This window comes from Neopelma chrysocephalum, unplaced genomic scaffold (assembly GCF_003984885.1).
Source record: "Neopelma chrysocephalum unplaced genomic scaffold, ASM398488v2 Primary Assembly neopelma1_24, whole genome shotgun sequence".
NCBI classification, from domain to species: domain Eukaryota; kingdom Metazoa; phylum Chordata; class Aves; order Passeriformes; family Pipridae; genus Neopelma; species Neopelma chrysocephalum.
The window spans coordinates 15,215,227-15,240,050 of record NW_020897693.1 but is presented as its reverse complement, the minus strand read 5'-3'; the positions used below and the strand labels follow the sequence as shown (position 1 = coordinate 15,240,050).

At 38.1% G+C, this 24,824-nt stretch overlaps 1 protein-coding gene across 1 annotated transcript in view; it reads right to left on the bottom strand.

The window, feature by feature from the left end:
* Positions 1 to 11: 11 nt before the first annotated feature.
* The window catches only part of EXT2 (exostosin glycosyltransferase 2), a 75,701-nt gene continuing 50,888 nt past the window's right edge, over positions 12 to 24,824 (bottom strand). The window contains exons 10-14 of the mRNA XM_027704415.1: positions 17,793 to 17,959; positions 10,523 to 10,666; positions 9,866 to 9,994; positions 8,593 to 8,675; positions 12 to 2,810 (exon numbers count right to left, since the gene is read on the bottom strand). Coding sequence (XP_027560216.1) covers positions 2,672 to 2,810; positions 8,593 to 8,675; positions 9,866 to 9,994; positions 10,523 to 10,666; positions 17,793 to 17,959 — 662 coding nt within the window. The 3' untranslated portion in view covers positions 12 to 2,671. The remainder of the gene's footprint in view (positions 2,811 to 8,592; positions 8,676 to 9,865; positions 9,995 to 10,522; positions 10,667 to 17,792; positions 17,960 to 24,824) is intronic.

The window sequence follows — 24,824 nt, the reverse complement described above, 5'->3', positions numbered from 1 at the left end:
ACAACAAACACTCCTTGGATTTACTTTTTAATAGACAATTATTAAGCTTTTTTGATATCATATATACAATGAAAAGTTTAAAATTATCTTAATTTAAAGATTGACAACAAACCCATTCAAAATCAGACATACAGGTACATCTTACCTTTACAGATTTTCCGTCAAGAACATCACAATCAAGAATGCAGAGGTGAAGTAGGTAATTTTACTTTTTTTTTTTTTTTACAGTCAATTACCCAGTTTTCTTCATGGCACAAAATAGAGATGAATTGCCATGTAAATGATCTAGCCCTATAAAAGGCCAAAGGACAAAACATGATTGTTAGGGGTCACTGGACATTTTGTGCAAGGGGAAACCTCTCAGATGCTTTTGGATGCAGACACAAGGACCTGGTGCCTTTTTACTGACCTAAGACTATAGATCAGTTTAGCAAGGCTGGTTTGGCTGGCCACATCTAAAAATATTGAACCAACTATTTCAAATCCTCTGTGTCTTTTAAGACTGTGCAAAACATAAACTTTTTACTGGCTTACTGAGAAAGACTCAAGAAATCACAGCAGCTTCACAACTCTGTAAGGAAGATTTTATAACTCAGTTAAACTGCTAAGGCCTGCCAAGCTGAGATCAGCCCCAATAGGACAGCCAAAACTGACTACTGCACTGTCACAGCTACTCTTTTAAAACAAACTTCTCAAGGGAAATATGCTGATATCTCATGATACTCAAGCACCAGGACATAAATCAACAGGTAGATTCAGTAAGAAAGTTCACGTGAATGAACCTGAGAGGCTGCAAAGGAGAAATAATGAGCAACAAACCTTCCTCTATCTTGTAATACCCACTGTGCAGACAGCAGTTGTCACTGCAACAGCTATCCCTCTTAGCTCCCCAATACCCTCTCCCATAGCAACTCAGGAATGAAAAAAAGACTGCAGCGAAAAACATTTACTAGTAATTAAACATTCCCAGAGAGTCGGACAATACGGTTTACAGGCACATCCCAGGGAGGTTATGAAGTGAAGCATCCCCTCAGAGCTATTGTTCCAATATGATTTTCATTCACAGCACATCCACTGCATTGGGCAATAAGATAAGTCTTAGTGGGGGTGAGACAAATAGGAGCAGATGTTTCCTGTTTCTAGCCTGACTTTCATTTGGTTTCTGTCATTGCTGCGTATCCAGCTTAAGAGAGGGGGTGAACCGTGATGTCTAACACTTGTCCTATTGTTTGGGGTTTGGCAAATCTAAGGAATAAGGTTGCTTGCAGTGTAACAGAAAAACAGCCCATCCAGTAGGATGTGTCTGTAACCAGCAGCAATGGAGGTTTCAAAAGACAGTGAAATCACCCTTATCTAGTAACAAAGATTATATCAGTGGAGGTAGAAAAGAGATTTCTTTCTCAGCCAAACTTGGGATCCTCTTTAATATCCAAGGGCAAGAGTAGCAGTCCAGGCAACTTTCTAATTTTGTTGCATTTAATTTTCACATTCAGGTTAACTTCAGTATTGAGAAAGAATTCAAATGCTCCTAAGAAATGTAAATCTTCTCCAAAAGCCTTCCTAAGCCGTGTTTCAGTGGCAGCCTGTGGCAATAGGTTCTTTAAATTACAAGTAAAGACACAACAGTTTTTCCAACAAAACTAATTTACAGGAGTTTGTAAGTGTGCATTAATAGTGTCTCATACATACCTATATACCTGCACATTGAAGCTGTAACTGGGAACTTCTGTAAATTTAGGTGTTTTACAAATCAGTACAACACACTGCTTGCTGAAGAGGATTCAGATGTGAAAAATTTACTTCATACTTCATCCCTATGGATGGCTACAATGTAAAATTGTAACCTGATAATGAAAATAAAAAAATTAAGAAGACTAAAGATACATCTTTTTTTTTATATAATACAACTAGTTTTGACAAAGAGTCAGAATGTCTTACATGGATGCAGCAGAAAACCTGAGATTCATGCAGGAGGCGCAGCAATTGCAGTTATGTCCTGCAGGTCTCTGCTTTGAAGGAGACTGTCCTCCCACCTACTGTGTGTCTCAATGTCCATAAAAGTAATTTAATTAACACAGAATGTTTTGCCCTTTAAGCCATATGACCACAGACAAATTTTTGCTAGTGATGTTGTAAAAAAATAAACATTGGTCTCACAATGCAAAAGAAAATGTTTGTTACACAAACAGTTACACAAACAGCCAACAGTTAAAGCTAAAAAGGCAGAAGCCCACCAGCCCACAGGCAATAAGTTCCTCCCAAAAGAGAGCAGCTCTACTTTGTAGACAGTTGCTTTGAATGGATGGATGCTTACTAACCAGAGAGCTGCAACACATTTGATAGAAGAGGTGAATCATGCCAGTGAGACCACAGAGAGCAAGATTCTGTTTTATTCTTCCAGGTGCATATCCTCCTTTGGACAAAAGTACGTGTTTGACATTTTTGAGAGAACCCATGAATAGACTCAATCCTCTGTGAGCAACAGAGAGCAGTTGTTCAGCTTTCCATTATACCTTTGTGCAATGTAAGGGAAAGACAATATACCAGAATACAACATTAATTCCCATTTCCCTTCCCACTTTCTAGCGATTCTTCTCTTCGGGGCCTTATATTCCTTATAGCACCTTTTCAGCCGTCATATTCATCACTCAGGTTTGTCTCACAGCTGCCTTTACAAGCTGCCGATATTGGGAAAGCTCTTCAGCTTCTCAGGAAAGTCATCTTTGTACAGGACGGGGTCAGCACGGTGCTCCACCACTTTTAGAGGCATGGTCCCAAAGACAGAGGCAAACTTATTGATGCATTCAGATCTGGTGAAAGGGAAAGCAGTATAATTAAGAACCCCAACAACTGGGCTGGCTACCAGATCCCACACTAAAATAACTGGTAGAAACCTTCCCTCTTGTGATTGGAAGTATTTAATCCATGCTGGCTACTAATAAATAAAAAGAGAGCCTCACTGCAGAGAGAACTGAAAAGAAGCTGGTGTTTTTTGATTTATCCATTTAATCACAGAGACGAGCAAGGGGATGCTGGCAGCAGCACATGTGCACTTGGAGGTCAAAGCTTCCCTTCTCCCTCCCCCTAGAATTCCAGTCATTCTTAAAGCAATGTACATGCTGTAAACCAGAACAGATTAACTGCCAACATGTCTCTTAAAGGGCCACTGTTGGGTCTATTTGGTTTCTAACAAAGGTTTTGCAAAAACCAAGGCTTTGTGAAAACTGAGGTCTTAAAAAAAAAAAAAAGTCTGGGATTTTTCAGGCTTCTTCAGAAGCTCTATCTTTTCCCACAAAAATAAACACGCCTCAGAGAATAGGCAGAGTTGATTGTACTGTAACTTAAAGGTGAAGCTCAGTCTTAATAATCTCAGGTGTCAGTAATGTGGAAGGGAACAGCCATGTGCTTCAAAAAAACAATCAAACAGATGTTTAACCTTACATTGCTCCTTTAACTCTTTCACTGAAAGGCACAGTACCTGTGGAAGCAAGGCAGAGAAAACTTGGTTCATCTCACCCCAGCTAGTGCTACCCTAACATTAGCTGCCTACTATATAAACCAGCTTTTAAGAACTTCAGATACCAAGAATCATGACAACAGTTCCCTACACATAACCAAGATAGCTACAAGAAAACAGGTCACATTTCTTTTGCCATTCAAAAATGAAAACAAAAAAGAAATGAGTACTTTGACTCAGCTACAGAGACTGACATGCTGCAGGCGCTCCCAGAGCAGGTCTCTTGCTCTCCAACCACTGCACCCTCTCTCGACCCCTTCAGAGGGTTAGGGGGTCACTGTGGCTCCAGGATAATTTTCCTCATCAGACCTGGTCAATCACAGCAACTGAGTGTGACAGTTTTGTGATGGGGACTGCTCAACACTGCCCCAAACACTCTTTTGAAGTAGATGGGACAGCAAAACTGGTTTTCAAAATTAATTTCTCAGTCTACATAGATGTTTCAAGCTATAATGGTTATACCTGAGGCCATTTTCTGGCCTGAGAAAAGTGTCCAAAAACTACTTCATATGGAATGATACTTGAATATATAGGTAAATGTAGATCCTTCACTTTCTGCTACCTTCCCATCCTCTCATATCTCTTCCTACCTCATACCTTCCTACCTTCAGATTCAAATCATTGGGACCAGAAACAAAAGAAAAGGAATTCAGAGTGTAAGAGGAAACTCTGTACAGTAGGAAGCAACCTCTACACCTGTCATAAGCACTGTTTGCTCCAGTTTAGCACAGACCTGAAAGAGCAAAGGAGCCATCAGTGAGGACTGAAGTGAAGACCCAGGTAGCTGTTCAACGTCCGCAATAACAAGGAGAGCAGTTGAGAGAGATTTGGGCTCTGGGCACTGAGAGGTTACAGTAACATGGAGAGCTGGAACTGAGTGTTTTCTCCAGGAACATTAAGCAGTTTCTGTTGCCTCCAGGAGATGCCCAACACCAGATACCTTAAACAAATCTGATTTTTAGGTAAGGTTAGACTTTCAAATCATCTGTTACTTCTGAGACATGTGGCTAACTAATCCATGATGTGTGTATTGGAGAAGTCTCATGGTAGAAAAACCACAAACTTCACAGGCAAGGAGGTAGATGCACTGGGAGATGTGCATGTGAGAAGTTTGCACAGCTGCTGGCCCTCACTGGTTTCTGGAATACAAGAATACTTCTAGTCTACTGGTTCAAATCCTGCCTTTGCCAGTAATGACTGAAAGACATTGTAATGTAACAGCTGCTTGGTGGCCGGTGTGAAATGAATTAGTTATCTCAGCCTGTTGCCTGGTAGGCAGGTGTCCACATCAGACCAGCCATTGTCACAACCGGAACTAAGCAGCACCCTCAGAGCAAAAGACAAAACTAAATGGATAGCAGAGACAAAATTGATCTCTTCCCTCCAGAGGTTATACTCCCAAATCAAAGATGAGGTTTTAGAAAACATCAAGATGGAATCCTTCTACAGCCAAACTTGTTCTCATGGCAAATCCATTCAAGCATAGCAGTACAGTATCTTTAACGACCAATAAACCATTTCATTGACAAAGAAATGGAAAAAAATGAAAAATGGAAAAATTAGTATGTTCTAAACACTCTGGCTGAAACAGAAAAGTTAGTCCTCAGGAAATCAACGTCAAATTCAAAGATCAGAAACAGGATATTTTCAAGGAAAGAAATGCCATACACAAGTCACAAAATGTGTTTGAAAGAAAAAATTTCATCTCCTGCACTGAACTAAATCACTTGAATTCTGAAGCCTTTGCCACTTTTGGAAAATATAAACCAGAAAGGATATCAAGAACATTAAATGTTGAAAGCTAGGTAGCAAAGAGAATGTAATGCGTCATCTTAATATGGAGGGAAGGTGTTTTTCTTGGCTCTGTCAATAGTTTTGCAAATTCATACTAACAGAGGCATGTTCGTTTCCAAGAATTATTCTTTTTATTTTTCCCTGCTCTAGTGGCACCACGCAGTTGTGCTCAGCTCAACAAGAAAATAAGATTATGTGAACTCAGAAATTGAGAGCCCTACTGCCCCTAGATGACTGGATGAACTTGGTGTTTGTTCAGGTCTCTCATAATCAGTTTCCTCACTGTTATAATCCCAATAACTTTTTGGCAGGGTAACTCTGTACCTGCAACCTTTGGCCAACTGTTACCTGGTTAGTTTGCCTCTTAAAGGAATGGCTTCCTATTTTGACTATAACAAACATTTACACGTCCTAAATAAAACATTGCTGTTAATGTTGCTGCAGAAGCAGCTCAGCCCTTTGCTGTATTTACTGCACAGGCAGTTGCCCTCCAGACTGCATTTTACAGAGTTCTCCATTTTTGAGAGCCAGATGCAAAGATGCTAAAGGCAGAAGGCTTGTTGCTACTTAAATAACACCTGTAAATACAGGGATTATGAGATCTTCTTACAGTTTATTTTGTGACCTGATGTAAAAGCTAACCTAGGCCAAGAAGGGGATTCTTGGTTCAAAACTTTCTTCGATTAATGTATTTTAATGATGGAGTTTGATAACCTTGGGGACTAAAGCCTTTTATTTATCTGAGATAAATTACACAGCAGGAAGAATAGCAGTGTTGGCTTTCCCATGATTCACTGTATTGCTAAAAAACCAAATCCCTTAATAAGAGAAAAGAGTTCAACTGTCCCATCTTTCCTTTGTCTCTGCTGAATGCGTCAAAAGGCCCAACAGAACTGGTTAGTTACATGTCTCTCCTGGCCAGATCTCCACAAACTTTTCCACTTACAGAACCATCAGGCAGTTACTGGGCATCTCTCTGCTATTCCTGAACCAGAAACCTCATGCTAAATGTTGTGCATGTACATGACAACCCTGATAAACTGTTTGTTTCACAAACAGTAGGTTGATCCCTGGATATCTGGGCAAGTAATTAGCTCAGACTACCTGCTTGCTATTTCTGACCGCTAAAACACAAGTAGTCAGGCACTTTGGGAAGCTGCAAGTGAGGCTGATAATGGCTGTTTGCTTGATACCTCAGATATTGTTCTTGATACCCAACACGGTAAAGTTATCAGTATGAAGTTATTCTTTTAAAATATGACAAGGATTCCCTTCTCTCCTGACCCTGAATATAGCTTGTGTGTGTGTGTATATATATATATACACAAGAGTCTTACTCACTGCTAATTAAGGAAAATTTGCTCTAGGAGTTATCATCATTTATTATCCACTTCTAGCTTAGAAGACTAAAAAAAAAAAACCTCTTTCAGATTTTCAAATAACTCCCTTATATTGAAGGTAGAGAATAAGCAGTTTCATTATGATATCAAGGATTTTCAAAATGAAGACTGAATATACCCAAACTGTGTTTCTCTCCAGATATCCTCCTGCACTCAAACTCTTTCTCAGCATGTACTTCTTTGGCTGGGCAAATAAAAGCATGTGGATTTGCAGTCAACCTAACATTTCCCACAACACAGTATTCTCCAATTTTGGAAACTACAGAGAAGCAAAGCAACAGTTTAAACATGTTCTCAATAAACTGTCAACGACACTTTACTCTGAGGGTACAAGAACTGCTATAGACATGGAAACGTGACCTTTACTCTGCATCATAATGCACTTCGGAGCAAAAGGCACTTTTTCATCTTCTGTTTTTATAGTGTTTACCTTAATGAGAACCTAGTTCATGACCAAAATTCCTACGTGTTGTTGTAATGCTACTCGTAGGATCATAGGAAAGCTTAACTGGCTTCAGGTAGTCCATCCTGTAAGCCAGTGCAGAATTGCCAGACACAGGGCATGCTCTTGTGCTTCCCCTTCAGCTAATATTTAAGATCTACAAAACTTCTAGCCCCTTCCTTAAGTATTTTTCTGCAGAGTAATTTTTACGATCTTAATGGGGTATGTTTTACTTCTGACTTGCATACTCCTTTTTTTAATCCAGCCTTATTAAAACCCATATAACACTTTACACTTGCTGAGTTCTGCAGAGAAGGACAGAAAAAAGCTCACTGTTAATATGATAACTAGTAAGATAACCATTTTACGCCTCTTGCTGCAAATCTGAAGTGGTCTATTTTAAATGCAGGTCAGATTTTGTTTTTTGTCACCTCTTAGAATCACAGAATCATCAAGGTTGGAAGAGACCTTTAAGATCATCAAGTCCAACCATCTGTTTCTTCGGGCGGCCTCTTCTAGTATTATGCCCCTGCTTATTTACCCCATCAATTCTATGGCTGCAAATATTTTCCCCCAAGTTTGCAGGAGAGATGCAAAAGCCCAAGAAGCCTAAAGTGAAATGCTTTTGTCAGTCCTAGATCTCACATTAATGCCGCTTAATAACTAGTATACACATTTATTGTCAGATAGCCCATTTCAAACTTCAGTGTTGAACAGCTTTGCAAAAGCAAAGAAACTGTCTCTTATTTTACACATTCAGAAGGCAATGCGGAGAGAAGTTTTGTGTCTTGGTCAAGCTTGGGAAGCCCTTTTGCTGTAAAGCAGGGATTGCAAACCTCATACTTACAAACTTTCAATATTTCAGTCTAAACAGTCACTGCCTTTCCCAATGTGTACCTCATTTCAAAACTAAATTCTAACAAAAATATAATAGCATTGCCACTGTTAAAAAATGTGACATAATTGTGCAGGCAAATGCCCTTCATTAGTGCAAGCAATGTGCTTCATAATCTTTGGAGGAAAGACAATGTACAAATATCCCTTCAAATTATATTGCTGCTCTTTGGTAAGCTAGCAACTGTCTGGTTAAAAAAAAAATCATACTTAGTACAGTTAATATTCCACAGTAAACAGCGATGTGGTATTACTGAAAGTACTGCCAAACCCCTGAATTTCATCTGTGTATCCTAGAAGCTTTACAGAAAAGCTGCTAAAAAGTGTGCCCTTTTAAAGTCCCTTTTTGTAGTAATCCACTTTTCAGTGACACATCACTGATTGTAGGAATGATTTATGCTAATACAATCCATGCAATGTTCTTTCAAAATTAGTAATTTACAGAAACATAGTCAGTGAGCATTTTTGATCCTAATTTAATGAGACACAGGATAAGATTTTAGGGATCAGAACAAGGCAATCAGAGAAAGAGAGTGGTCACTCACCTTTCCACCATGTGTGTCTGGTCCAGTGATAACCCATCAATTGCCGTGCATTCTGGACATTTGAACTTCTTTCGTGGGGTCACCTGGAGAAAGGCATGCCAGATATTATCAAATATCAACAGAAGGGACATTAATCTCCTTGCACAGAGAGCAGTGCAATACCTCTGAACATGCCTGCAGTGTAAGTTGAGCTGTCTCTAAAAGGGGGGGGGTATATAAAAAAAAAAAGCCACTCCATTCCTCCATTCAGCTCCATCTGGCCCAGCTGACTGCAAAATTCACAGGGGCCCAATAAAAACGGCTTGGAGGGTTTTTTCCTTCTGTAACTGAAAAGAAGTGGCGATGACAAGTTCCTTAATTCCTGTTTAATGACTGTTTTCTCACTGCCAAGGTCCCTGTATAAACACCATTTGTTCTTGCAGCCATAACAGCGATGAAATATAGCTTCCCATACTTCACCGTAACGTTAATCCAACAGACGCTCTTTTGCTCACTCCAGTTAATAGCTGCCTGGCAAACTCTGCAAGACTCTCCGAATCACACAGAGGTGCCAAATTACTGTGCTGTGCCCTCATACAGCTTAAAAACTTTTCTAGCAAAAACATACACTTTATCTTCTAAAGACTTTTCTAAGAAATGAAGCCACCAGTCCCAGTAAATGATGATGGACAGATGGGAAAATGGACCCTGCTAATTGAAGTAACGCCGGGTGGCCTCTAAATCTCATTCCAGGTTGACACACTTTGAAATGAATGTACAGAGTGAATGTCTAGACCTGAAAACGTGTCGAAACATGTCAGGAAATTAATTCAGGGATAAAAAGTTCATTTAAAGCTGATCTTGCAATTAACATTCTTGCAATTAACATTCCTATAAATCAGCTGTTGTCAGGCCACAATAGAGAGAGCTGTGGACAGTTGGCAATTTCTTTCCTCTAGCGCTCTCAAATAGTTAAAATATATGTATGTGGGCATGTACAGACATACACACGTATGTACAGCTGTCATTTAAATTATCTTTTTCATCCCTCATCTAGATGGCTAAAATAACCACCAGAAAAAACTGGTAAAAAACAATTCTCTGTTCCCAGTTAGCATAAAAGTTTTACTAAAAGGGCTTTTCTACCATGGAATCAGAACAAGACATCATACTGGGGGAAAATGAAAGAAAAAGGAAGATTAGGTAATATATTGAGGCCCACAAAATAAATTTATGTAAGTACTGTACATCATATTTTTAAATTCTGTAAAGCTAAACAGCAGAAAAGTCCCACCTTAATGACTGATTTGCCAGTGACATTTGCTACCAGAAAATTCATGGCAATATCTTCACAATTCATATGAGCATCCACCCAGTTCTTGATGTCTCCAGGCATTTTATAGGTGTAAAGATAGTTGAAATACTGCATGATAGAGGGAGAGAGAAAGAAGGCAATTTTAAATAAAGATACAGTAACTGCAAGACTAAATATTTCAGTCACAGAACAGCAGGCAGCTAAGTGATACTGCTGTGATACTGCCTTCAGCCAAGGACTACTTCAGCAGATAGAAAATAAATTTTGGGTGCTGAATTGCATAATTATTCCTTTCCTGACCAGCACACAAATTGCTTTATTATTAGTCTTCTTTTCTTAAACTGCTAGCTACAAAGCTACATTCACCGCAAAATTTGCTATTTACTTTCAGATCATGCAAACTGGCAAGAGTTCTGTAAGTTTATGAAGGTAAATAATGGTTATTTATACAGGGACAAATCAGTTGTTTTCACAGCAACTGAACGAGGTTTAGGAAAAGTCTGCAATCAGTTCTCTGACTGTTGTAAAAAAACATAATCATAGCACCACATAAAACTCATGGAACAGTGGCAGACACATACAACTCTTTTTTAAAGGTTCACACTGTACATTAGTATAGTACAAGTTGTATATTACCTTGTGATAAAAGGCTGCCCCAGTGAGCACCATTGAGACTTCATTGGTCCATTCTGATTCATATTTCCATTTGTTCATCTCATGATCCCAAAGATGCAGGCGGCCTGGATATCCAACCAACCTGTCAGGGAACTCACGCCAAACCTGAAGAGAAAAAGATATGACACACTACTAATCAGGCCTGCACAGAAAGCAAATGCAAATGTGTGAATGCAACACATCTGCTTTGGAAGGGTAGAGTTACAGTGGTGCAAAGATCACTTAAATTCTTCTAAGTCCAAATTCTTGGAATAAAAAGTTGTCTTGGAAGAAGTACAAAAAACCACAACCTTGCTGTGGAAGGACCCTACAACTCAAAGAACCATGTCCCAGAGCAAAAGGCCACTAATGCAATACTAAAATAATTGTTACAGAGAAATACAAATGACTATTCAAAAAGATTTTAACCCTAACTAAAACCAAGCATGATTAAAATGAAACTTTTGATGTTGACTTCAGCAGATATGGCTACAACTAACTACTTTCACAGCTGGCTTTGGATCTAACCAACCTGCTTCCTTTGACAGGAACAGGCTTAAAAAAGGCTTATATTTTAATATTTCTGGTATTCTTTAGTGGGTGCTTGGCTGGAACTACTGCTACATGGAAGGCCTCTTTGCCCTCGACTTGTTCCAGACAGCTGGATACAATCAAGATACCATCCTTGTCACTCCATACATTATTTTATAGCTGACTACAGGATCAAATACAGTAGACAAGAACAAGGAGAAGGGCATCATTAATGCAACCTCAGTTCTCCACACTGCTGGTCACATTAAATACTGGACAATTTTTGCATTAGGAAAAAAGGGAGAAAGGATTATAATTATTTAGAGGGATCCGAATGCTATTTGCTTGCTAAATACAGTTTTTATTTTTGCTGATCAATAATGAAATTACTATTTATCTGCATTATTTGCAAACTTATTATTCAAAATCTGCTTAATCCAAATAACTGCCAGGTTTATTGGAAGAGTATGAGTCTTGACTCTCCAACATACAGTTAAGTTACAAGAGTTTCTGGTTTAGTTTGGTAGTGTATAAACAAAAAGATACACAAATTTCATTGTGTATGCAAGATCAACAAGAAGAACAAAGTATCTCAATAATCCCACTAGCCAACCTCTTTTCTCCGTACAAAAGGCAAGGGAACCCCACACTTGAATGCACAGTAAAGAAAGTGTTTTCTGGAATTCCACCATCCTGCAAACCTCACCTCATCAGCAGTTCACTTTGGGCACTTTTTATGTGTCAGTGCATTCCAGCTGGGAGGCCTGGACTATAAGGACTCTATGCAAGTATTTTGTCAAAGTAAATATGATAAAACAATCAGCTTTAAGTTACTGCTTCTGCATCTACACTTCAGTGATTTTGCATTACCATATACCTTTTCATCTATACATCTCAACACATTTTATTGCTGTCAGTTAATACAGCTTCAGAATCCCATGATGAGAGCAGTTATTATTTCAAATGTCCAGATGAGAAAACCTGCCAAAAATCATACAGGAAACAAGAATGGGAACCAGATCTTCTAACTCCTTTACTTGAATTTTATCCAGAAATCAATCTTTCTAGACAGTTCTAGGGCACAAGTACTGGGATAGTATTCAGATATGACAATGCTCCAACACAGAGGGTTCTGGAAAGCAGAGATAATTTGGAACTGAAGAAAGAGAATTCATAGGACACTTACAAGTTAGTGCCATCAGCTAATTAAAACAATACAGACTTTTGGCAGGCAAGCCAGAGAGGGCTTGAGATATCCATTTTGACGTGATGTAAAAACTATTAATAAATAGCAGAAAAATAAATGTATGACACTCAAAATTTTATTCCTCACTCTCTAGAACTCAAAAAATTAATGATTTAATTTTAAACCTGAATATTAAGATGTTGGAAGGCACCACCACATAAGCTACTGAGGCTCAACAGAGGATTTGACGGAACACCACAGATCTGCGCTGTACTGGGCTAAAAATTCTTATAGGGGACATGGCATACATATTAATGGCAGCTGAAAGAGAGATTGAAGTTAGCTACTGCTTCCCAAGGGGCTTCAGTGCCTTCTCAACACAGAACTCTAGATTCATATCCCTTCTAGTTTTTGTCCTTAGTGTCATCTTCAGGAGTCCAAATGACATAAAATAAAAGCCAACTATAATGCACATTACTCATTACTTGTGTTACTCTAAATCTCGACCCTACTCTGATTCTGGCCTCTGAAAACTGTCAGTTTGATGCATCTAAAAAATAACTTAGGTGTTTTAAACAAAGATTCCTTTTAAAAGTAATGCTTTCAAAGTCAGTGGAAAAGCTTGGCTTCACTAGCTCATTCAATGGTAATTTCTAGAAAGGCTCCCAGTACCTCCATCCAGCTCATTGCCCAAATCCATACATATGCTTTGTGCCAAAACTAATATAAACAGCTACTGCTTATAAGGAAGCTTTCAGAATAAAAATAGTGGTAATTATTCTTATACTACTCTCTATTTTGTACTTCAGTCCATTTTCTTGTTTGATGGTTGCCTATAATTTATTAGTCTGTTAGGAATACATTCCATTTTAGCCAGCAAACTTATTAGCTTTCTCAGACTAAGAAGGATGGCCTGATTTAATACTAGTAAGGGACACATCCAAGGGAAAACATATTGCCAAGTGAAGAGGAGGTATGCTTCTTTGCAGACAAGTCATTCCAAAGACTCTGCTAGTCAACCCTGAAGATAAATATTTTTGGACGAAGCATCTCCCAGATGAAATGTCAAACAGAAGTTCTGACTTAGTAGTTTCACTAAAGTCTTCTAAGAAAAACCAGGAGAAAATGATAGTAATTTTGTTTCCAAGTCAAGTTCCCCAAGTGACATTAACAGCACAGCTAAAACACCCTCCAGTCTCAACTCTCCAGAGCTATTTCTGCCTCACAGCCTCAACTATTCTGAGCTATTTTGCTGTGTCATCAGAACAGCTCGTTCTCCACGTAGCCAGAAGGACAGAGAAGTATTTCCTTTTACAAAATATTCTCAAACATTTATGCATTAAATTTAGTAACTATATTAAGTCACCTGCAACTTAAGCAATTTAATGAACAGAAAAATAATCAGCATTTCCAAAGCTATCATGGCAACATTTTAAGAATGAAATACTGACTATCCTCTATAAATGAAAGAAACCTCAATCTATCAGTACTCCTTCTGTCTCCCAGAGCCCCATCTACTCTTAATTCTCCCCCAGTCCTCAAAGGAATGGCTTGTGCTATTACTGAAAAAAACCAAAGCAAAATGTAAAGACAGAGTCCATTAAAAGATAAGCGATCCTTCAGGTGCACACAATTTGTAAAACATCATCAGTTTCAAGAAGAGCTTTGAATGGGGCCAGCAGTGGATAATTCTTTTGCTAAGAAGAGTTATAGTATTCCTCATAAAGGAATGCTGAAAACCAAACTTTTAACTGTCAAAATGGGTATGAAAGAACTTTTCTGAAGAAGGCATTCAAACTTTATGACAATTTCAGCCTAGTGAAAATGCAATTCAACAGAGAGTAGATTTTTTTAAAAGAATGCCAGAGACATGAAGCACTGAAAACCAGTTCTGAGACAGAATAAGATCATCTACTAACAGAAGGCCAGTTTTCAACAGAAAAAATGCAAAGTTAGCAATGCACCAAACAGTACATTTTATGAACAAAAAACATGGACTCAGAGCAATAATCCTCATTTAGATTATTTCTATTATTGCTGTAATAAAAATACTTTATCTTTGAAAGGACAAAGAGCTGCATAAGTATGTGATAAGAAATCTTCATGAACTTCATATTTGGAACCTGTTATCCCCACTTTTCAGGATGATAGAAATGCTAAGTCATCTGCCTCAAGGCCAGCTGAGACACAGAGGTGGGAACATTACAGTGCTTACTTTCAGTCTCTCACTCAAACATCAAACACTTCAGAGGTGGCCGATGGTTCTGGTTTAATTTTTTTAAGATTATGATAGTCTAAATACTTGCTCCATTTCCTGGATCTTTCTGATACTCCTTCTGAACAACACAGATTGGTAAGTGGGAAAAACGTTGACTAGTTCTAACAGGTTTTTTTCCAGTGTCCCAAGTCATGCCTGTGATTTTATCATGTAACTTAACAGAAATACTTTTTTCAAAGTCAGAATGTCATGAGTATTCTTCTGCTACCTTAATACAGCAGCACACAGGGACTATTTTTCTGCTTGCTCCAATAGATTTATGCAAGGTCATAAATCACTGTACCATAATAGTTCACTTTTAACAAGTAAAAAATGTCTGACACTTTGAGTGTTACTATAATTTTTTATGGCTGAAAGTGTACAGAGATCAAAGTTTTCTGAATTTTTTTTTAGGCTTGCTCTATACATTCAGACAAGTCTGTGACAGAGGGGGTTTTGCCACATGTTTAAATGTAAAGTCTCAAGGACGTCAGGAGGAGAAAAGAAAATTACTGAATGTCACGTTTCCAGTCCTTCATATGACCAAAGCAGAAGCAGACCTAGTTTTAAAAGAAAACTTTCTAGTAACATTATATGCTGCTACTGTTCCCTCTGGATTCCCCTGCAAATGAGTCAAGAGCTTGAGAGATACTTTTCTGGTTACACACATAAACAGATAAATAAATTATCACAGGCTGAGGACAATTTAAACATCTGGGAGCCAGCTCAGGCCTGTCAAGCAAGTCACAGACACTCAGGGCCAGGAAAGATCAATCTTCAGCCCCTGATTTCTGTGCCAGAGAGTAGGAATTACATCACCCACCCCCTATATGAGGAAAATTGTGTATTTATAAAATAATCCGCTATGCTTCTGTATTTAAAGAGATTTCCATTCATTTATTTTACGGGGGGGGAAGCCAAATTCAAAATATAAGGATTCAGACCACTCATAGGTTTGTCTATCTGCTCAATAAGGCAATTTAATTTTCCATTGACATTACTGTGTAGTAAGCTGAATTCCCAGAGTCAAAAAGGAATAGGACTTATATTAAAATGCAAAAAACTGCAAAAGCAATAGTTTTCAGCCTGCCAGACTAAACAATCTCATGTCCAAACAGTTACATTCACACACTGAATATGCAGTCCCTGCAACCAAGGCACATCGTCCACAAAAGGCCAATAAATTAGCCAGCACACTCCAACAGCTAGGCCTGTTGGACTTCATCCTAGGGAATGAAGAGTTGCAAGTCCCAGCTGCCATCTAATCACATTGACTACAGGGGAATTCTTGTCAACTTTTCTTTGCCTCATTTTGGTTTTCACTTTCCTGTGTGAGTGACCAGACTCAGTATATGTGATGTTACAGATACTCTTCATTGAGGGTGTTAAAATTAACAGTTCAGACACACAAACACCAAGGTTCTGCTTCTCACAACTTCTGGCTGACACAGCTGGAAATTAGCTGCAGTTTGAATCTCTGCTTCAAAGCCCTTCAAGCCTGCTTTGCCAGTAGCAGTGATTCATTTGGAACTACTTACCCAAGTCACCTACGTGACTAAGTCACTACTTACACTTGGTCACTTTATTTACTTTGAGACAGCCTGATGAAAATGAAAACCAAACTGCAAAGGGAGCCAGGATTTACGGAACATGCACGTTATTGATCTGCCATCTTAGACTCCATCAGATCACCCTCAAAACTAGTAGTTATAAGAACCAACACAGACAAAAGTAAGTCAGCTTGCAGAACTGCCAACACTTGATTGCTCTGCTGTTGCAGTACAGTCAGTGTAGACAACGAAATACAGAGAAGGCATATGTGGCCAAAAAAACCCTTCCTTCGGTTGTCTTCTCTTCATTCCATCTTTCACACTTCATGTATTAACCTGCAACTCTTAACCTGGCAAGGGAAGTATTTCCTTCCTGGAGACACACATGATAGATTAAACCTCTGTCTCCACTACTTAACATCTTTGTTATTACATCAGCATACCTACATGACCACCAGACATTTCTGGAGTACAAAAGCTTGTTACAGAGCTGCTAACAGTCTCTTTCACTGGAGAGGGAGAAAGAGCCATGTTTTACCACATACATACACATGTTAAAGAAATACTTCCAGCATATTTTAAAAAATATCATCTTGTATTAACAACTTCACTAAAGACTGCTAAAAATGAGACAACTATCACAGAATTTACAGAATCACAGAATATTCTGAGTTGGAAGTAACCCAGAAGGATCATCAAGTCTAGCTCATTGAATGGCCCATACAGAGATTGAAGCCACAACCCTGGTGTTATTAGCACCAGGCTCTAACCGACTGAGCTAACATCAGGGTCAATTTAGTTAGCTTCTCCCCCTTAGAGAAATAGTTTTCATAATTTCACTCCACTTAAGTAAGTTTCATGTTCCAGGTCTCACATACAAAGCCTAGTGCTGTTTTGCTCTTAATACTGCATATACAGATGTGACTAAATAATTTAAACCTTTCTTAAAATATGGTATTACATTTTCTAATGTTTATGATTTATTTACATATATAGCATGTTTGTCTTAAACACACACATAACACCAATGCCAGATTATCGACTGTGTTGTACACTCAATTAAAAAGGGAAGATAAAACTAATTCGAAACATAGTTTTGAAAGGAAGACAACAGTGTTGCTTCAAGTGTACTTTCAACAAACAACTCAAATGACTATGAAGATGCCACCTCTTTGTGCTGCCACGGGTAACTGATTTGGACAAACTTTCTTTTTGTCCATACCCTCATTACCACAGCAGCTGTTGAAGCTTTGCCATTTAAAGCATATGATCCATGTGTCCCCTCCTTGACATTTTTCAGTTCCTCTTTTCATTGCACTCCACCTTACTTCGGCATGTCCTCAAGAGGCCTCCTCTGTTCCCAACACTTAATCTCTGAAACTTGTCTTGTCTGTCAAGACACTAACTTGGCTAGCACCTCTGATTTGTCTGAAAACTGTTTGGAGCTGTTAAGAATGTAGTTCAGTCTCCAGACTGCTTCCACTATACCAATTATACAACATTTTCTGGAGTCTTTTGGCATTACTAAGCCAGTGACCAAAAACCTTCTCTTAACTGGAAGGTTTTTGCATAAAGACTATCTGTAAAAATATTTCAGTCAGCATTGAACTGTTATGGTGAAGAGGGATGCAACAATCTGAAACTGCACTGACTGTGCAGTGGTTCCTCCACTTCATATACACATGCAATGTTGAAGTGGACAGCCTAAGAGACAGGAAATTCTCTTACCTCATAGCCGAACTGGAGTTCATCTGAGGTTAGCATAATGATATCATCATCAATAGCCAACACTGCTTCTGTTTCAATCTCATCATAGGGGAAGAAGCGGTTGCTAAGTTTATTTTCTGCAGTCCTAACAACTTTCAAGGGAACACGAATCTTTGGCCAGAGAGAATCTAGAGAGAAAAATGAGAAGAAATAGAATTCAGTATAATACTTTACTTCCGCGCACCTGTCTTTGCGTCTCTTTACTCTTTTTTCTTCAAATCTAACAAGACCTTCTTAATGGTGAATTTACACCTGTTTCAGTTTGGCAAATGTGAGCATATGAAGGTCAGAGACAGAAGTTCAGCTACATTCCCCTCCGTAGCTCTCTACAGAGAGCTTCAAGGACAGCTACATGGGGGATAGTTTGCCCAAAACAGCAATCTGCAACAATCACAAAAGAGTCAGAGATAATATGTATTGGTTTAGGACACACAGCAAGAAAAGATACTTCACTCAACTGCAACTAAAATAATTTGAAGTAGCAGTATACAATCACTGACCGCGAGTCTAGCATCATAAAGAATTTGAAAAAGAATGTTTGCTGAAAAAAAAAATTTATTATATCAATAAAACATTAATCACTATTGACAGATAAGGAGTAGATTCAGTGTCTCAGTAATTTCTTTCATCTTCAAAGTCCTAAGTCATAGTGATAATTTTAAGCCAAGTAAATACAAATGGATTCTAACTTGTGCCCTACACCATCCTTACAAGTAGAATAGAGCACTGGATTACATAACATAAATACTAAAATTCACAAGTCAAATGATGATTTAAATAGCAAGAAAATCCTCTGTAGATACAAAACTGGATCCAATTCACTCTATGATGGGATTAACTTCCATTTCTTGCTATGTGCTTAACATGTAGCACCTTAAGTGTGGCAGCTTTGGCATATATTCCATAATTTTCAAAATCCTATTCTATTCCTACAAAGTATAACTGCAGGTGTAAGTATAGAGCACCAAGCTAAAAAAAATAGAACTAAAGACTGAATATTAAACCTTAATTCTGAATGCACATAACCATATACATTTTCTAGCACAAAGCTTAATAGTAGTCATTATTACAGTTTGATGTATCCCAAAAGCAACTATTCATCAAAAAGTATTTTAATTAAAAGCTAAACAAATAGCTAAACAAGTACAAATGTGATATGTTGGTTTCTTCCAGCTTTCACATAAACATGTATTTTAACAAAAATTTGAGGAAAAAGAGAGCATTGTAAGATGAATTTAAGTACCTTCCTAACAGCAGACAGATGACCACTTGAGTTTCTTACTCTAGTGAAATGGAAGGGATGACAATGGTAATAAAAATAAGGGAAAATACATTAAGTCAAATACAAAAGGACTGGTCAGAGAATTTGCAAGTTGTACTCTGTGTCAAATGCAAATGTGGATAAGGACACACCTTGATGGAGCTGATTCTTCTTCTCTGCTCAGGAATATTGAGGCCATACCTGGAGTACTGTGTCCAGTTCTGGGCTTCAAAGTGCAAGAGAGACATGAGCAGACTGTAGAGAGTTCAGCAAAGAACCATGAAGGTGATGGAGGTACTGGAGCTTCTCCCCTATGTGAGGAAAGACTGAGAGGTCTGTGGCTGTTTAGCCTGGAGAAGTCTCAAGGAAGGTCTTGTCAATATGTACAAATACCTGAAGGGAAGGTGTAAATAAGATGGATCCAGACTCCCTTCACTAGTACCCAGTGACAGGACCACAAGCAATGGGCACAAACACTAGAGGTTCCTTCTGAACATCAGGAAACACTTTTTTGCTGTGACAGTGACCAAGCACCACTGGCACAGGTTGCCTGGTGAGGTAGTAAAGTCTTGACTCTTAAAGATACTCAAAAGCCATCTGGAGACGGTCCTGTGCAACCTGCTTGAGATGGCCCTGCTTGTGAGGGGGGTTTGACAGGATTATCTCCAGAGGTACCTTGCAAGCTCAGCCCATTCTATGCCTCTGTGGTAAGTGGAGTCTCTAAGAACTGATACTGGGCCCTAAACCACTGAAATTTTCATCAATGGCCTGAAATACATATGAATTGCCAGTGCAATCTGCAAGTGACACAAAGCCTGGAGACATGAAAAACAGTGAGGACAATAAGGTCATATTCAGCTTAGTGAAGTCTGTATGACTGGACTGCTTAGTAAACTAGATGCATTTGAACAAAAACCAGAGTGCCACCCAAACTGACGCATGGTTAAACACTAGAACCAAGGTAATTTTTTCCCTAAAAGTAGCTGCTGAAAAGGATTAAAGGCTCAGAGTGGACATTAGTTCTCAGCACACTGCTGGGGCAAAATGGATTGATGCAATTTTTGCATATGTAAATAGGTATGTAGAAAGAAATGGGGGCAGAAAGAAGAAATGTTACCTGTACACAGACTGAGACAGATGCTAAAATACTGTATGATTCTGCTGTTTGTATTTTTCAAACCATATTAAAACACTGAAAATGGTGCAGGAAAGAATGATATAAGTTATTTGAGGTCATGACAAAATGCCTTGTGGTAGAACATGAAGATAAATTTGTTTAGCTTACTAAAAGAAGGAACAAAAAGTGGATTTGATTAACATGTACATGTACCTACACAGGAAGAAAAATGCCATGTATCTTCAACAAACTGGAGAAAGACATAACAAAAAACAATGACTGGAAACTGAAGCCAGGCAAATTCAAAGAATAAGACATTTTTAATAGTAACAGTGGTTAACCTCCGGCAGAAGTTAACAAGGACAGCAGCTGGTTCTGTATCTCTTATCTTTCAACAAGACTGGGTATTATTACAGAAGATGCACTCAAGTTAGAAGGCACCGGATTGAAAAGAAAGATAATGTAGTGACTCATGACTTAAAGGTCAACCCGAATGGTCTTACAGCACCTTTTGCCTCAAACTCTGAACAGTGAGATTGTTGACTGTCACAGGGAGGAGAATAGGAAGCTCGAATATAAACTACTAGAACATGAAAAGTAAACACAGAAATTCAGAAAACAGCACAAAGAAGTAAGATAGTTGTTTCTGTGTTTTCAGAATGAAAAGTGGAAATTAAAATAGGTGTCAATGAAAAAAAGCCACTGTAAGGACCAAAATAAGAGAAATCCTAACCTGAGAAAATGGTTTTAGTTTTTAAACAACATATAATCAAACTCTGGAAGTGTTCTCAGCAGAAGAATCTGAAGAATGCTGGCTGACAGACAACATAAAAAATAATGGGTTTCAACATGATACAATTATGCACAGGCACTTCCAATTCCATTATAACCCAGAATCAGGTCTGCTTCCAAGACAGTTTTGCACTCTTTCCACTGTCAGTCTGTTGCCCTAGGAAGATAGATAGTACCAGAGAGGAAGAGGAGCTGCTTCAATCCCATATGCAAAAGTAAAACTTGCTCTTGGGAAGGAATGTCCACATCCTCATTGCCACTGGGCCTCTCAGATCTAACAGCTCACAGAACACTCAAAACCCCACAAAGCTGCATACTTTTTAAAGACACCAGAGTCCAAACACTTCTTCACCGGGGAAAACAAAGCAGTCTTTCCAAACCACAGTAAGTCTTCAAAAGTCAGTTTTTCTTGGAGCTCTACTTTAGAAAGGAGGATTGGCATGCATGGGTGGCCAAAAGAAAGAAGAAATATAGTGTGATATTAATTGGCAAAATTTTTATTCAGTTTCCTACCCTGAGGTTTCTACTATGAGATTGAAAAAGTGACTGTAAAATCTACCTTCATCTGTGTGGTCTTGTATACTGTGCTCTGTATTTCACATGTATGCACGTTCTTGTCCTGTTTTACTTACCTCTTGTCCTTCTACCGGAAGGCATGAAGCATCAGCTCAAACAACAACACACTACTTGAGTGGCTTATAATATTGATTAGTATCCAGCTGGAAGGATTCAACCCCATTACTGATGGACTCCAATGGAAGTCACCATCACCCAACAGCTGGGGAGATACAGCAAGTTCCTTAGGGCCACAATAAAAATGTTTTAGAGCGTTGATTCCACTTATAGTGTTATGAGCTCAGTAGGACACCACTGAAATTCCAAAATTTTCAGCTTACTAGTTAAGCTGAAGGAGTCAGTAACACTGAATGACTGGAACCGTTTACTGCAAATTAGTACTCTTGAGTCCACTCACTGCTTTCTTACTGGTTTACCATATAATGTGCAAGTACCCATTTATAAGACAGTTACAGGTACCTAACAAAGACACATATCACTGCCTCATAAAGACTGCAGACTGTGTAATGTTTGCAAGTTACTTAAAGACCTTTGGATAATTACCTACAATTATCCAAATGTAATCCCAGCATTGGCATCAAATAATTTTAAGCACCCTCCTCGATCCCAAAAATACCAAAAATTTGTATTTATAAGTATCAACAAAGTTTACATTTTATACAGGTTAAGTACCCTTTTATTCAGGCTTTATTTCCTTTCCTGTCTACTGCATGTTAAAAAAAATGACAACCAAACTGCAACAAATGTACATACTGTAACAAAAATTGAAACTGAAGAGTCACTAGGACTAAAAAATAATAATTCAGAAAAACAAGCACACATACACTTTAAACTTCCAGCTCTTCAGAAAGATCAATTATTTGAGAGCTTACTAACAGACATGCCACTTGCATAAAATATGGTAACAGAAGAAAAAGTAATGAACACTGTATGAAAAATGAAGATGTAATCTAATTATAATCAGCACTCATCTCAGATGTCAGTAAATCCTGTTAAATCCACATGATTTACTAAGGTCTTGGAAAGTCTCTCAAAATGACCAGTTCTCAACAACGAGTATGTTACTGTCAAATATTTGTGCTTTGAGAAACATAATATAACATTTCTGAATTTAGCCTTAAACTAATGAAAAGAAAATGCAAGCATTTTGGAGAAACTTTGAATAAGACATGAGGGTACTAGTTACTCTGCAGCATGTAAAATGCACTAGGCTACTTGCTGCCTAGAGGCTAATTTGATACTGAACGTTGCTGTCCCTACAGAGATGGAAGTGCACGGGAGATGTCATGAAACAATGACACCTGGGTAGCCACTTCAGCAGTCTGGGCAAAAATGACTATCACAAAGGACAGCAGGCTCCACTCAGAGATCTAAGTATTACAAATTAGCTTTGCCATAGGAACTCCAAAAAGAAATCCAAGGTCAATAAAAAAGACAAACTCACTTCAGAAATCAAAGTTTTAGAACCCATCAAGAGGGTTAAAACTGCCTATATTTATTTTAAAGGACCACAAAAGAAGAGTATTTGTACTTTTCACATAGGAGAAATGCACTTTAAAGAGAAGTCAGAAATAGGGTCTGTCACTTCTGTGATGTCACATTTTGAATTTTCAGATACTGCTTTGAAAGTTCTGAGAAATTTCAGCACTAGTAAAACATATATGGAGGAAATTCTCAGTTTACTGCTTTGTTATAACCAAGGTAAAAGCATAGGCTTTATTCTTACAGTAAGACAGCACTGTATGACAAGGACAAAAGAAGCCCAAGACAGGAAGGCAGATGAAATCTTACATCATGGCATGAGATCCTTTTGGGATACAAAAATAAAAATGCATGTTTGGACTGGGGACTACCCTTATTTTTAAAAAAATCACTGAGGACTTTCTGTGATGCAGCAGAAGATAGAAGTAAATTATGAAAATAAAGCTCTCTGGAGTGTATACAAGTCTATGGATATATGGAGTTTGAAGAGAATGATAGGCACCTCCTATTATACATCCTACTGAAATAACTATGAGAGAAGAGTGTTTGAATAACACTTATACTTTTCCTCTGGCAACAAGTCTCAGGGCAAGCTTGGCACTATGTGCTGTTTAGGACTGATAACCTGGCTCCAGAGTATTAATTCACAGTATGCTCTTACTTCCCAAAACTTCTAAGAAGCCCACTTGGAAATATAAAAAGGAAAAACCTTTACCTAAGTTGTGCAAGGTAGACTAAGATCAATAATAAACTGGCACAAAACATCTCTGAACATGCTGTATATACCTGCAGTTGCACAGAATCCCATACACCACACTCAATTTTCATACCTAATCTTTTGTACAACCTCTTATCTGATGCTCATTCTAAGTGGTCTATAGTAGTCTGCATGAATGCAACTAATTGAACATTTTTGATGAAACCTACTAAGTACTTTTTCATAATAATTCTAATATTGAATGGCAGAACTTAGCTGGAATCCGAAGTTTCAAAAAACTGTCAGAAACAACAACATCAAGCATGTTACCTCTATTCATTACCAGAATTCTTTCCTTATCCCCAACAGTTTATATCGATGTTGTGTATTAGTAGCGTAAAATAGAAACACAAATATTATTATTTCAGTAATATCATAAGCCTTATAGTCTGTATCTTACTCCCAAGTTTATCAGCAACTTAGCGTCAGGAACCACTACCAACACAACTAGACAGGAAGTACACATTCGTTAAAATATACTTTTAATTTTTATAAAACTGAACCTGAAAAGGAATCAAGCTACCACACGTGATTTGTAGCTTGTTGCGTACTAACAGTAATGCATTTATACATTTTAATACAATTTATGTGGTAGTCAAAATGTTTTATTCACTTGTCTGAAACAAATGTGATGACACGTTGGTGGAAATTTCTATCACAGATTATTTTCTTGAATTTCAGAACTAGCAATTTAGAAAAATACAAATGAAAGGACAAAAGTATTTGGCTGACGGAGAAAACCATCATTTCTACACAAATATTCCCAGCACCAGGCACTTGGACCACAATGTTTATTTTAGTTGATGCAGAGCAAGTGAGGAAAAAAAAATTGGGGTTTTTTTCTCTGTAATATTTCAAAGCTTTTAATATTTTTATTAGTATTATACACACAGTCATGGGCCTATTGACATTACTGCTGGATTGATGGGCTTCTTGCACACAATGCATGGCAGAGAAAATATGCAAAACTCAGCCGAAGACACAGAGCAGAGATCACATCCCCTAAAT